The sequence below is a fragment of the Brassica oleracea genome, chromosome C5, assembly GCF_000695525.1.
Source record: "Brassica oleracea var. oleracea cultivar TO1000 chromosome C5, BOL, whole genome shotgun sequence".
NCBI classification, from domain to species: Eukaryota; Viridiplantae; Streptophyta; class Magnoliopsida; order Brassicales; family Brassicaceae; genus Brassica; species Brassica oleracea.
In genome coordinates, this window is record NC_027752.1 from 9,576,478 (window position 1) to 9,590,822 (window position 14,345).

Genomic DNA, 14,345 nt, shown 5'->3' on the forward strand with positions numbered 1-14,345 from the left:
GAGAGAGAGAGAGAGAGAGAGAGAGAGAGAGAGAGAGAGATTAAAATGTAATAACACAGTTGAAGAAGAACTGAAAGGCAATGTGAAAAATAAAGTTCTCCATGAAACTGCGAGAAAGACAATTGCAGACAAGTTTTATGATACATATGGGGTGAGGCATCCATGGATAAAGTTTAGGAACAAGTTCAACTTTTGCAAGAAGCAATATGGAGCAATGAAGATATTGACTCACAATAGAACTGGACTGGGATATCATCCAGATGGCTCAATAGACATGAGTGATGATTGGTGGGAGCAGCGTTGTAAGGTATATACCAAACCCATTAGAATCTGTTAGATTTTTTTTTTATCAAATCTATTAATGTATCATGAGTGATGGTTGTTATTTGATTATAGGAATGGCCTGGAGCTAGAAAATACAAAGATAAACCAGTGGCAAATACAGATCTAATGGAACAGATTTTCAGTGGGATTCATGTAAGTGGTTATCTAGGTCCGCATCGTAGAACTAGGTATCATCTTGACCAGTTTGCTAGGGGAGGACCACCAACAAACTCTAGAGAACTGTTTAACCGGAGGCATGCTAGTTTACGTTCTGTGATTGAAAGAACATTTGGTGTTTGGAAAGCGAAGTGGAGGATTTTAGATAGAAAACATCCGAAGTATGATGTTATAAAGTGGGTGAAGATTGTGACAGCAACTATGGCACTTCACAATTTTATTCGAGATTCATCTGATGAAGACCGTGATTTCACTTATTGGGAACCAAGCGTCTCTCTCTCTCTCTCTCTCTCTCTCTCTCTCTCTTCTCTCTCTCTTTCTCTCTCTCGCATCTCACGTTTGTAAATTGAATGGGAGTATTTTGTATATCTTAAAAGTCTAAACATCTGTGTCTTTCAGTTGTTTATTTGCTTGTAGGAAGCATGTGTGATGTATTGTTTATATGTTTCAGGTTTGAGTGTTCAAGACATTTGAAGATCATCTTCTTGAAGTTAAGAGATTATGTTTACTATTGTTCAGACTTGAGTTTTTATGTCAAGAGTTTTATATTTCAGATTTGAGTGTTTCAGTTTTTGAATGTTTTGAGTCAAGACTTTGAGTTTTTATTTTGTTATTTTAAGACTTTGAATTTTGAGTTTAATGTTTATTATTGTTATTTTATAATGTTATAAACCATGAAAAATTAAATTTGATATTTATTTTTATTTATGTCTATTTTATTTGTAATTAAACATAATTTTTTACAAGTTAAAACATGAAAATTGAATTTTAGATATAGTTTTATACATGTTTAGACTAAAAGAGAAGACAAAGAGCTTTTGGTCATTTGACATAAAACTCATCCAGATACAAAATACAGAAATGTAAAACGAACATAACTACAGTCAGATACAATTTCCAGACGCATGATCCAAAATTTTCAGAAATGCGAACGAACAACATCTGATTGCTGCATCCAATTACTGCGCGCAGATGCCGCGTCTGGAATTCTCATCCAGTTTACGAAACGAACAGGGCCTAATACGTTTGTTGACTTGACATCTCTATGATAGATTGGAGAACTCGCAGCAGAGTGCAGATAGGAAAGATCTCCTGCAATATCTACAGCAATGCGCAGACGCACGCCCCATATCATTGTGTAATCATCAGATTCTTCACGGATGTGCTGGAAAAGGTTACCATTGGGGATAAACTCATAAACTAGAACAGGAACTTCCGTCTCTAGACAACATCCCTAGAGCTTGACGACATGTCTATGGTTGACCTGTGAGAGAATGACGACTTTGTTGATGAACTCCTCTAGTTTGTCTTCATCTACAGCTTTAGATTTCTTGACAGAAACAGTTTTACCATCGACAAGCATTCCCTTGTAAACAGTGCCTTCACCACCCTGTCCAAGTATCCTGTTCTCGCTGAAGATTTCTGTGGCTTTTTCAAGCTCACTTGAGGTGAATACTCTCGTCTTCTCTAAGATGCCTTTATTTGTATCAAGTTGTTGTTGCAACAATAGTCCCCCGTTACGTTTGAAGAATTTCTTTTTTCTTTGAGTGATCCTTCTCTTCTTAATAAACTTTCTAAGCATCAAGATACCAGCTACTAGGACTAAGATGCCAAAACCTGAATCCTGAAAATAGTGCAAAATAACGTATATTGGTGATCATCAAATGTTAATTTGCGAGAGAACCATTTAGTGAAGATACATTTTGTGACTTACCTATCATTATTGCTCTAGTTTTATCTCCCACGCAATTAAAATCTCCAGGCACATTTATGCAAGTTTCGCTAGCTCTACGGTTCCGGCTGCTTACCCTTCCATCCGGATGATTGGGTTCTAGGCACTCATTAACATCTGGATAATGGATATGAAAGATCATTATTTGTAATCAGCTGACGATGTTCTATATATGTTATTACATTGGAGCCATCAAACGTTAAAGATTTTGTAATCCTCGACAGATGTTTGCACAAGAAAAGAGAGAGAAATTTTGAAACAATTTTACTGACCTTTGCATACGTTAAAGAGGTAGGTGTTGCCTTCGTAACCTCGGTTGCATCCACAATTTGCATCCACAATTTGCATTAATGGTCCCAGAAATGGTTATATTGTTGCATACGCAACTTATTCTGGATTGATCTATAATCTAAACTATTGAACTCGTTTGTGTTTATGCAGCTTAAGGAGTCTAGGAAGGTAAGATTCTTCGTTTGAATGACCCATCCTATGCTAATTGTAGCACACTCATTAGCATAAAGCCTTTTTGGCTCTATTGCTTCTGATGACCTGTAGACTTCATCTGTTAAGAAGGCCACTCTACTGTTTTGGCTTCCATTATTAATACTCTCTATACTGACACCGATCACCTGGTGAGTATCAGAATCATCTGGTAGACTTGCACACATCATCCATTTCCATCACAGCTTCTTTCTTCGTCCTCGGATTTGTTGAAAAATTGAACGTGTTAGTTAGGTAACGTCTCTTCATTTTAAGTGCAACTTAACTGGCATCCCACAATGCTCGGCTCGATGTTAGTCAACGACGCCTTGCTGTTGCAACCAACCGATACCAGGCTGTTTCCACGCCCAGTGAAAAATGGGCTATCGGTCAAGTTAAGAAGCGATCTATTAGACTCTTTTCCATCTCTAGAACATCCAACAGATGTTATCGCAACTTTGATACGAACCGATCCATAAGAACCAGCTAGATAGATATCCAAAACTTCCATGCGCAGCTTGTAAAGGAACGGGAAAGTAGCGTTTCTGCATTCGATTTTGTACCATTCGTTGAGGTAGCAACCTTCTTGGATCCTAAATGGGTAAGGGATCTTTATGCTTCCGCATGTTTCGGGTTGACACGAGCTCGAAAGGGAGACAACATTTGAAGCAAGGATGAGCACAAGAAGGGGAGAGAGAAGAATCTGAAAGTGTGAAGAAATAAGATTTTGAAACTGAGATTTCTATTTCTTGATTCTTAAGGTTTTACAATAGATTGAGATTGCTTAAATAGAAACAAGTGAAAGCTCTAGTTCCTATTACATTTGTCATCATCCTTCTTTTCCGAGAGATCCTAAGGCTGAGAATGAGTTGTACAAGCCAAGACCACATGGTGATGTCATGATCTGCCTTCCCTTTCTTTTCTCTTCTCTTGCTCTGTCTTTGTCGCAGAGTACCGTTGGAGAGAGTTGATGACTTTTGAAATGGGCTTAGGTTGTTGGGTTTGAAGTGACTTGGGCCTGAACAGAGTTGATTCATTTTGTGGCTTAGGGCTGTTTGAACTGATCTTGCCAATATCCCCTCTCAAACTAAGCGTGGGAGGAACGTCAACGCCTAGTTTGAAACGGAGACTGCAGAATGAAGCCGTCAGAAGAGATTTGGTAAAAATGTCGGCCAGTTGAAGCTGTGCCGGTATGTGCTTGACGACTAGAGAACCCAGAGCCACTCTTTCACGAACGTAGTGATAATCAGTTTCAAACTGTTTAGTTCACTTGTGGAACGCCGGATTTGCCGTCAGGTAGATCGAGGAGAGATTGTCTCCGAACAGCTCAGGTGTAACTGGGAGAGATATACCTAGTTCCCTGAGAAGAATACTTATCCATGCCATCTCAGATGCCGTTTCAGGAAGTGACATGTACTCGGCTTCAGTGGAGCTTTTGGAGACTGTTTGTTGTTTCTTAGAGGACCATGAGATGAGGTTTTGGCCGATAAACGTACATAATCCTCCTGTTGATCGTCTTGTAGCTGGACAACCTGCTCAATCGCTGTCGCTATAGGCACGAAGAGTGCAGTCAGTGTCTTGCACCAGTGAGACACCCATTGTAACGGTTCCTTTGACGTAGCGCAGAATTCTCTTTAGATTGGTGAAGTCTGAGATTGAAGGAGCGTGCATCTATTGGCACACATAATTGACTGCAAACTGGATATCAGGTCTTGTCAGGGTCAAGTACTGAAGTTTCCCTGCTAGTTTTCTGAAGAACTGAGGGTTGTAGAAAGGTGTATCCTGATCTGGAACATTGTTGAGTTGCAGAGGCAGAGGTGTGTTGATTGGTGAACAATTCTCCATACCCGCAGCTCCAAGAAGGTCTATTGCATATTTCTCTTGAGACAGAAACAAACCTTCATCGTGAAAGGTTGCTTGAATTCCCAAGAAGTAATACAACTTTCTGAGATCTTTCATCCTGAACTCTGAGTTGAGTTGATCAAGCAGCTTGGTTAAGATCTGAGAGTTGTTATCGGTTATAGCCATATCATCTACGTTGAGGAGGAGCATGATGATGTTACTGTCTTTGGTGTAGATGAACAGAGATGGATCTTTGACACTGCACACGAATCCAAACTCAATAAGGAAGTCACTAAATCTGTTAAACCAAGCACGCGGGGACTGCTTTAGGCCATAGAGAGATTTGTGAAGATGGCAGACGTGATTCGGTTTGCTCTTGTCAACAAATCCCGCTGGTTGCTTCATGTAGACGGTTTCAAGAAGATCACTGTGCAAGAACGCATTCTTAACGTCCATTTGCTTCACTTCCCACTTCATGATTGTAGCTAGATGAAGCACAATGCGGACAGTCGCTGTTCTGACTACTGGGCTATATGTCTCGAGATAGTCCACACCCTCTTCTTGATTGTTTCTGTGTACTACAATGCGAGCTCTGTGAATCTTAAGCGTACCATCAGCGTTGAGTTTGTGCCTGTAGATCCATGAGTTTCCCAATACATGCATCTCTGGTGTTCTTGGAACCAGTGACCACGTCTTTGTAATGTTACAGTTCTCAATTTCTTCTCCCATGGCGTTGTTCCATCTTGGATCCTTGAGAGCCGCTGTCACAGTTGTTGGAACTGGATCAGTTGGTCTATGTGTCAACAGAGCATACTTAGGATTTGGTTTGACTATTCCAGACTTAGACCTTGTCACCATGGAATGTTGAGATGTTGAAATTGGAACGGTGGAGCTGACAGTCACAGAGCCGACAGTCACAGAGCTGACAGTTCTCTCATCAGGAACAGATTGAGTACTGGCAGTTCTTAAGTTGATGCTTGTTCCACTGCTTGAAGATACATTCCTAGAAAGAGGTGGAAAATCTTCTTCAGAGAACAGGGAACCCTCAGTATTTGTAGCGGTTGAGGTTTGTGGAATTTGAACGTTTGATGTAACAACAGGTGAGGCAGCTCTCGGTTGCTTCTCAGTCTGAACAGAGTTATCATCTCGCAGGAAACTTCTCTGCCAAGCTAACAAAGAGGGTGTAGTCGCTTGAGTATGAAAGCGGCTGTAGACTGATTCAAAAGGGAAGCTAGACTCTTCAAAGAGAACATGCCTTGAGATGTATACACGCCTCGTTGGTGGATACATACATCTGTAACCTTTATATTTGTCGCTGTATCCGAGAAAGATGCAGTGAAGAGATCAAGGATCAAACTTTGTAGCTGCGTAGTCTCTCAACATAGGATAACAAGAGCAGCCAAACGATCTGAGAGAGGAGAAGTCTGGTGCTCTGCCGTGTAGTATTTCAAAGGGGCTTCTCTTGTCTTGTAATGCTGATGATGGCAACAGATTACTCAAGAAGTTAGCTGTGTAGAAAGCTCCAACCCAATATTGTTGAGGTATTTTACTTTGAAACATCATTGTCAATCCCAGTTTTGTAACATGACGATGTTTTCTCTCCGCTAAACCGTTTTGTTGCGGAGTGTGAGGACACGAGATGATCTGTTGAATCCCATTGTCTTTGAGATGAGCCAGAAATCGTTTGCTGATGAACTCACCACCCCCATCACACTGAAAGATTCCTATTCTTTGTGATAACTGATTCTCAACCAGCTTCTGAAACCATACAAATGTATTGAAGAAGTCTGATTTAGCCTTTAGAGGAAACAACCAACAGAAGCGAGAGTAGTTGTCTATAAATATAACATAAAAGCACAATCCTTGATTAGAGGTAACATGAGATGGACCCCAAAAATCACAATGGACTCTCTCTAAGGGTCTAGACATTACAAAAGAAGACGCAACAAACGGTAACCTACAACTCTTCCCTAGTTGACATGAATCACACATCTTCAGGATACTTTTATTGACTGAAATAAACTTGTTATGACTCAGGTACTTGAGAGTTTGATCTTGTGGATGTCCCAACCTCTTGTTCCACACTTCATCACTCGCAGCCGTCTGTCTTGTTGAGTACAAAGCTTGAGGCTTCGGAGAGTTGAGACTGTACAGACCTTCACGGGTGCTGCTTTGTTTCAGAAGGCTTTGCGTTTGCTTGTCCTTCACACACACCCAGTTAGAATCAAATTCAAACGAACAAGGATAGTCATTGGTGAGTTTAGAAACAGATAAGAGTGAGTTAGTGATCCCTGGACAAACTAGCACATCTCTAAGAGAGAGTGAAGTACCTGATGTAGAGGCTATGTCTGCAGAGCCAACATGAATAATGGGTAAGAAGTTCCCATCTCCAATGATAACTGCATCATTTCCCTTGTACGGTTGACTATAGGCAAGATGATGCGGCGAGTTAGTTATGTGAGAAGTAGCTCCTGAATCAGCAAACCATTCAGCCCCAGCATTATCAGATACATCAGTGATGCGCATAGCCGCTAAAGCAATTGGCAAGTCTTCCTCTTGATAGGTGTTGTTGAACCTGTGCCAGCATCTCAGTGCACTGTGTCCATAGCGTCCACATATCTGACATGACGGTCTCTCATTAGATGAGACCGAAGACACAGAGGAACCGGAGTGAGACCTTGGAGAAGACAGTTGTTGATGGAAACCTCTTCCTCTTGTAGAGAAAGAGCCACGACCTCTGTTTGCTCCAAAAGGACTGTTAGATTGGCCTCTTCCTCCTTGGTTGTAGTATCCAGCTTGATAATTAGTTCTCTGAGTATTGAAGGCCAGATATGGAGAGACGTCTGTGAGAGTGTTGTAGCGTTGGATGCGAGCATCGTAGCTGTGGAGACGAGGAACCAGATCTTCCAAGTTGGGATTTGGCATCATGTCCACTGAGCCTTCGATGCTCGTTATGAGAGGTTCATAATCCTTGCCTAAACCTTGAAGGGCCGCAAAAAATTTCCATCCTTTCTGGAACAGGACTTCCAATCGAAGCTAACTGGTCGCATATAAGCTTAACATCTGTGAGATAGTCTGTCATAGATCTATCTTGCTTAGCTACCGTCTGAAGCTTGTGTTGGAGTTCAAATAAACGTGACGATGTTGGACGGTTGTAGTGCTTAGCTAGCGCATCCCAGATCTGGTAAGAGGTGGAGCAAGAAACGACAAGACTTTGTATGTTTTCTGAGAAAGAACCAACCAACCAAGATTTGATAACCTGGTCTGTTTGGAACCATGTGTGAAAGTCAGGGTTTGTAACTGGAGTTGTAGATCCATTGATTCCCGGAACGGCGAGAGTCTCAGGTGGCTGAGGCGTCCGATGACAAACCCTAAAAGACGTGGACAGTTGAGAAAGGCTTCGAACTGATTCTTCCACAATAAGTAGTTTCGCTCGGTGAGCTTAACTGTGACTGAATTCATTATCTTTAGTGAAGGAGGTGAATAGAGTTCAACAACTTCCATGGCTCTGATACCATGAAAGTGTGAAGAAATAAGATTCTGAAACTGAGAATTTCTATTTCTTGCTTCTTAAGGTTTTGCAATAGATTGAGATTGCTTAAATAGAAACAAGTGAAAACCCTAGTTCCTATTACACTTGTCATCATCCTTCTTTTCCGAGAGATCCTAAGGCCGAGACTGAGTTGTACAAGCCAGGACCACATGGTGATGTCATAATCTGCTTTCCCTTTCTTTTCTCTTCTCTTGCTCTGTCTTTATCGCAGAGTACGGTTGGAGAGAGTTGATGACTTGTTGAAATGGGCTTAGGTTGTTGGGTTTGAAGTGACTTGGGCCTGAACAGAATTGATTCTGCTTAGGGCTGTTTGAACTGATCTTGTCAATAGAATCGACAACAAGGAGAAACTGGTTTTGCACCTCATCATGAGGCTTCTTGTGACACCTGTTACCTCCAATCCGGAGAACAGCGGGCCACCAACAATATCACATATAATAAAAGCCCATATACCCAATTACACTCACCCAAAGCCCCAATAAAAATCCGAATAAAAAGTCCAGTAGCACCCATCCGTTCAAATATCATATACTCGTCAGTCTCACCTGAAATGGGGAAGAGAGAGGGATGAGTAACGGGAAAGTCACTCAGTGAGGTATGAGATACTAAACCCGAAGTCCATGGACCCGGACAGAGCACTCCGAATAAATATAATTTAATCCTAACACGTTGCAAACACGGTATCTTAAGTACCCAAAGATCACACAACAGTCCTAGCGAGGTGCACACTCGCTGCCCACTAACAGACCAAAACACCACTGAATATGTGCTCGGTAACACACGCCCGTAGACGATTATCGAACTCGAAGCCTTGGCACAACAGGTCGACTAAGCTGTGCCGCAGCATACACCACACCCAATGTACTGGGCTCCGGCCGACACACAGAATTACGCCTCCATGGTCGGCTAACACCCAAATCACCTCAATATACTATATACATATATATTATCAATTATAAATGAACAAGCACTGTTGAACCATCTAACACCCTAGTTCCGGTTTAAGCAAAGAACCTAAAACTAAACAAGCAATGACAGACTCAATTTCACACAGACGGAACACATTAGAAACAAATTATACTTATTCGAGGTCATAAGCCGTGTAAGAGAAGTTCGGAAAAAGACACTCACCTTAGTCACCGGAGAGCCGAAAACGGATCGGAAAGCAATCGGACCAATCTCGTACGTAACGTCACGAGGATGAAACCATGGATCTCCAAACAACACGTCTTATCTCCTAAGACCAAGAGCTCACGCTGATATACCCCGGTTCCGGCCACATGGCTGCAATCTTCTGTGGTAGGTGACTAGCGATGGAGGAGAGCGGTGACTGGTGGTGATGATACATGACGGCTCCGGAGGAATGAGGTGAGATACCTCACGGTGGTGGCCTGTGATGATTGATCTCGCAGCGCGGGTCTTCTCGGACACATATGTGAAGAAGAGAAGAAACACATGTGATGAGCAAGAGACATGGAAGGAAGGGACACAACGAACAAGGTGATGAAGATGGTGTGAGATGCTTGACGGCGTGACTCTCTCACGAGGTTATTAAAATAATAAGGTGGCTGGATTTTTATGAAAGCAGGTATATATATAAATACAAATACACACGGTTAGGTTTAGGAATTAAAATGGTTAGCTTTGGTTTAGATAAGAATTACAATTAAGGAAAATCAAACAGGTTTAGAAAAGAAACCCGGGTCAGGGTCGTTACACTTCTATTGTTGGACAGTGCTACACAAGCATAGGCGACTCACTGCGGTTACTTGCAAAACAGGCTTCAAAGGAACATCAGATGTTTTGTTAGAACTTTGGGAGATAGATATCATAGGAAAATTTTAGGTGCTGTTTATTTTATTTTTTTGCTCGGTTAATATAAATCAAACAGTGGTCAATAATCAAACGCCGTCTTGTTTGAAAGACGCGCCAGCAAACAATTTAGTCGTTCTAAGGCATGCCCTGAAAACATCACTATCATTTTGAAATACGCTTGTGAGTGAATTATCGTGATAATAATTTTCTTCCCTCGAAACTGTGGAATTGTCGTTGAGTTCTGGAAGAAGAAGAACGTTTCTCGTCATACGAACGAGTCCGAGAATTTCATGTTTTTCTGGTAAACATGGTCGAAGCCCTAGCGTAAGCCCCTTGAGCTGAGTTTTTGATGAGACTGTTCGAATCGAGATAAACTTTGGACAATCTCTCGCGGCGAGTACTTGTGCAATGAGTGAGTTTTGAGATAGTGATCGGTTGTATTGTCGACGATAAGAACAAACTGATTTGGGTGTCGGATTCTTACAATATTAGATCTCCAAGTCAAGAGCTTAAACTTAAACTTGCTACTCTTTTTTACTTTCCTTCTCTGTTTTCAGTTTTCTTCTTACCCAAATAGTTTCTTATTTCAAAGTTCAGACAAATGAGAGTGTGAGGGAAGGTTTAGTCTTATCAAAGACTCGAGCTTTATCATCTTAAACCTAAGATAAATTAATATAACCGAGATGGCTGCTAAAGCTAAAAGTATAAATATACCACAATATAGTATACAAGATCTAAACTATTTGTAAACAACAAAGTACCACAAACTTAGTTTGAAACAATAAACAACAAGTACCACAAATTTCACACAAGTATTTAAAATACCATAAATTGTATTCACCAATTACCATACCTGATTATAGTTTACCATGTGGGAGGAGGAAGCAATGGTTTAACATCTGACGAGGAAGCCGAAGCAACCGGAGCAGTAACACCAACGGTCCATGAGTCAGCTATGACGATCATATCCATTCCTTCTTCATCATTTTCAATCTTTACCAATGAATCCTCTGGAGATGAACATATCTTCTCCAACTCGGTAAATACTTCTCTCATATATGGCCGCTTCTTTCCTTTTGAATTCAAACATCTCCTCGCTAGATTAGCAACTGCCTTTACTTGCTCCGGTTTGCAGGCATCTCTAATTCGAGCATCCATAATATCAATTAACTTGTTCTTTTTCATGGCAGCTCTGAAATAATCTGCTAAGCCTCTTATTTCTGGAGAATCTGGTAGGGTTATTACAGGCTTCTCTCCTGTAATTAACTCAACAAGGATGACTCCAAAGCTATAGACATCACTTTTATCAGTATATTGGCTAGATCCATAGTACTCTGGATCCACATATCCAACCGTACCTGAAATAACAGTTGTCCAGTGAGTATGATCCACCGTTACTGTTCTTGAAGTACCAAAATCAGACACTTTGGCTCAATATTTCTCGTCCAATAATATGTTTGTTGACTTGACATCTCTGTGATAAATTGGAGAACACGCAGCAGAGTGAAGATACGAAAGAGCTCCTGCGATATCTACAGCAATGCGTAGGCGCACGCCCCATATCATTGTGTAATCATCAGATTCTTCATGAATATGCTGGAAAAGGTTACCATTGGAGATAAATTCATAAACCAGAACTGGAACTTCTGTTTCAAGACAACACCCGAAAAGTTTGACGACATGTCTATGGTTGATCTGAGAGAGAATGACAAGCTCGTTGATGAACTCCTCTAGTTTGTCTTCATCCACAACTTTGGATTTCTTGACAGCAACAGTTCTACCATCTACTAGCATTCCCTTGTACACAGTACCTTGACCACCCTGCCCAAGTATCCTGTCCTCGCCGAAGTTTGCAGTGGCTTTTTCAAGCTCCCTGGAGCTGAATATTCTTGTCTTCTCGACGTTGCCATATCTTGTTTTTAATTGTTGCTGCAACAAGAGTCCCCCGTTACGTTTGAAGAACTTCTTTTTTCTCTGAGTGATCCTTCTCTTATTATAAAACTTTCTAAGCAGCCAAATTCCAGCTACTAGGACTGTATGTTTTCAGGAGTATTTTCATGATGATAGCTGAAGATACATTCAGTGACTTACCTATCATTATCGCTCCAGTCTTATCTTGCACGCATTTATGATGTCCAATCAGATTCACACAAGTGTCGCCTACTCCACAGTACCGCCGGCGGAGATATATATCAGGATTGTTCATTTAGTCGCACTCATTAAAATCTGAATATTATGTGAAATTGTTAACTAGCTGACTATGTTTTGTAGGTTATTACACTGAAGTATCCAGACATGGAAGATTTTTAATCATGACACAGAAAGAGAGACAATTTACTAACCTTCACATCCGTTAAGTAGGTACGGGTTGCCTATATAACCTTGGTTGCAACCACAGTTTGCATAATTGGTCCCAGAAATGGTAATATTATTGCATATGCAACTTATACTGTATTGACTATCATACGTTAAAATATTGAACTCATCTTTGTTTTGGCAGCTCAAGGAGTTTAAAAAGGACAGATTCTTAGTTTGGACGAACCATCCTATCTTAATTATAGCATACCCCTTTGCGAACAATCTTTGTGGTTTGGTTGCATTCGAGAACGTGTAGACTTCATCTGTTAAGAAAGCGACCCTGCATTCTTGTTTTGTGGAGTTTTCATTATTAAAGCTCTCTAAGCTGACGCCGATCACCTGTCGAGCCTCAAAATCATCTGGTAGACTTGACAGGCAGCACCCGTTGCCATCACAGCTTGTGTCTCCTTTTCTTTTTGTTTTTGTACAAACCGGTTTATACGCATAAGACAACATGGTATCTGAGCAGCCTGTCTGGTTGAAAAAAGGGATGGTTTTGCTCGTTTCTTTGCTTGCGTTGCAATTCAACTCGCATGCCACCTTGATGGGCTCCATGTGAGTCAACGACGCCTTGCTGTTGCAACCAACGGCTACGAGCCTGTTTCCCTTTCCGAAGAAGAAAGGGCTATCCGTCATATTCAGAACTGATCCAGAAGATTGCGCTATTCCATCTCTGGAACATCCAACGGATGTTATCGGGCTTTTGATACGGATCGCCCCGAATAACGTATCTTTGTAATAAAATTCATCTCTGTCACCTGGAATAGAGATATCCACAACTTCCATGCCCATCTTGACTAGGAACGGAAAGGTTGCATTTCTGCATTCGATTTCGTACCAGTTGTCAAGATAGCAACCAGTTTTTATACCAAAAGGGTATGGGATCTTTATATTTCCACATTCGGTTTGACACGAGCTCGAGACAGTGAGATCTTTTGAAATAAAGATGTGTATAAGTAGAAGAGAATGATAAATCGAGAAAGAGTAATTGTTGTAGAACCTCATGATATTGCTTCTCTTGTTGGACCGACTTGTTCCTTGCCAAACAAGCAAGCATGCAGGCCGAGTCACTGTTAAGTTCCAATCACTTGCAACACATAAGGTTATATCCTCAGGGAGATATAGTAGGACACGTTGGGGAACTGTGTCTGAAACAGGTTTCGTCCGAGGATAAAAAATCAACCAGTGGCGAATTTCTAATAGCTTAAGCTCAATAGTCAACCTTAAGTTGTTTTGGTTATAATAGATTAGAAGATTAGATGCCGCAAGCAACCATATATAGTTCTAAATTTCATTTTCACACCTCACAAAAATTATACCATCTCGTATACTTAATACATTCTTTTTAAGTCTTAGTACTAAATAATATACAAATAAAATAATTAATTAATTAATTAATCACAAAAGTCATTTTTGTATTCCCCTTCTTTCTTTGGGTTTGACCAAAACTTAATTATCCAGTATACTCCTTCTGTTTCATTATAAGTGTCGTTTTAGCTTTCGGCACACGGATTAAGAAAACAATTAATTTTGTACATTTCCTATAAAAAAACACTATTACCTATACACCTTACCATATTTCAACCAATAGAAAAATAAATTTTGCATAAAATTAATAAATTTTGCATTGAAAATCGAAAACGACACTTATTTTGTAACGAAAAAAATTCTCTAAAACGACACTTAATATGAAACGAAGGGAGTATTTTGCATAAACTAAGACAGACAAATGATTGCTCAACTTCACCATTCTAATAAAGTCTAGTGGGAATTTTTTTCTCTCTAGATAAATTGAACTTGGCTTTTATTGTGAGTAATGGAATTTTAAGAACATTATAATACTCATACAATAATCCCGTGATGATGTATACTTATCATTGACTTTCACATAATTAACCACTTTGTAGTTTGTATGATCTTTGATTTTGTTATCATATTTGGGACTACAGTAAGAGACTGCAAAATTTCGACTTATGTACATGAATCATAAGTATACAGTTAAATATACAAAGGCATTTAAGCCATTATAACAGAGCTAGCTAAGTTTGCAACTTCCGTTCAAAA

General features: G+C 40.3%; 2 protein-coding genes and 1 pseudogene across 2 annotated transcripts; 1 reads left to right on the forward strand and 2 right to left on the reverse strand.

The window, feature by feature from the left end:
* Positions 1–63: 63 nt before the first annotated feature.
* On the forward strand, positions 64–958 carry LOC106344460. Its single transcript, XM_013783835.1, has 3 exons — positions 64–307; positions 397–771; positions 953–958. The coding sequence occupies exons 1-3, from the start codon at positions 215–217 to the stop codon at positions 956–958; spliced, it is 474 nt and encodes a 157-aa protein (XP_013639289.1). The 5' UTR covers positions 64–214.
* Positions 959–1,420: 462 nt separating this feature from the next.
* On the reverse strand, positions 1,421–2,568 carry LOC106344461 (putative wall-associated receptor kinase-like 11). The gene is made up of 3 exons (XM_013783836.1): positions 2,506–2,568; positions 1,766–2,125; positions 1,421–1,666 (listed from the first exon to the last, which is right to left on the reverse strand). The coding sequence occupies exons 1-3, from the start codon at positions 2,566–2,568 to the stop codon at positions 1,421–1,423; spliced, it is 669 nt and encodes a 222-aa protein (XP_013639290.1).
* An 8,219-nt stretch (positions 2,569–10,787) lies between these two features.
* LOC106344462 lies at positions 10,788–13,286 on the reverse strand (annotated as a pseudogene).
* Positions 13,287–14,345: the final 1,059 nt, after the last annotated feature.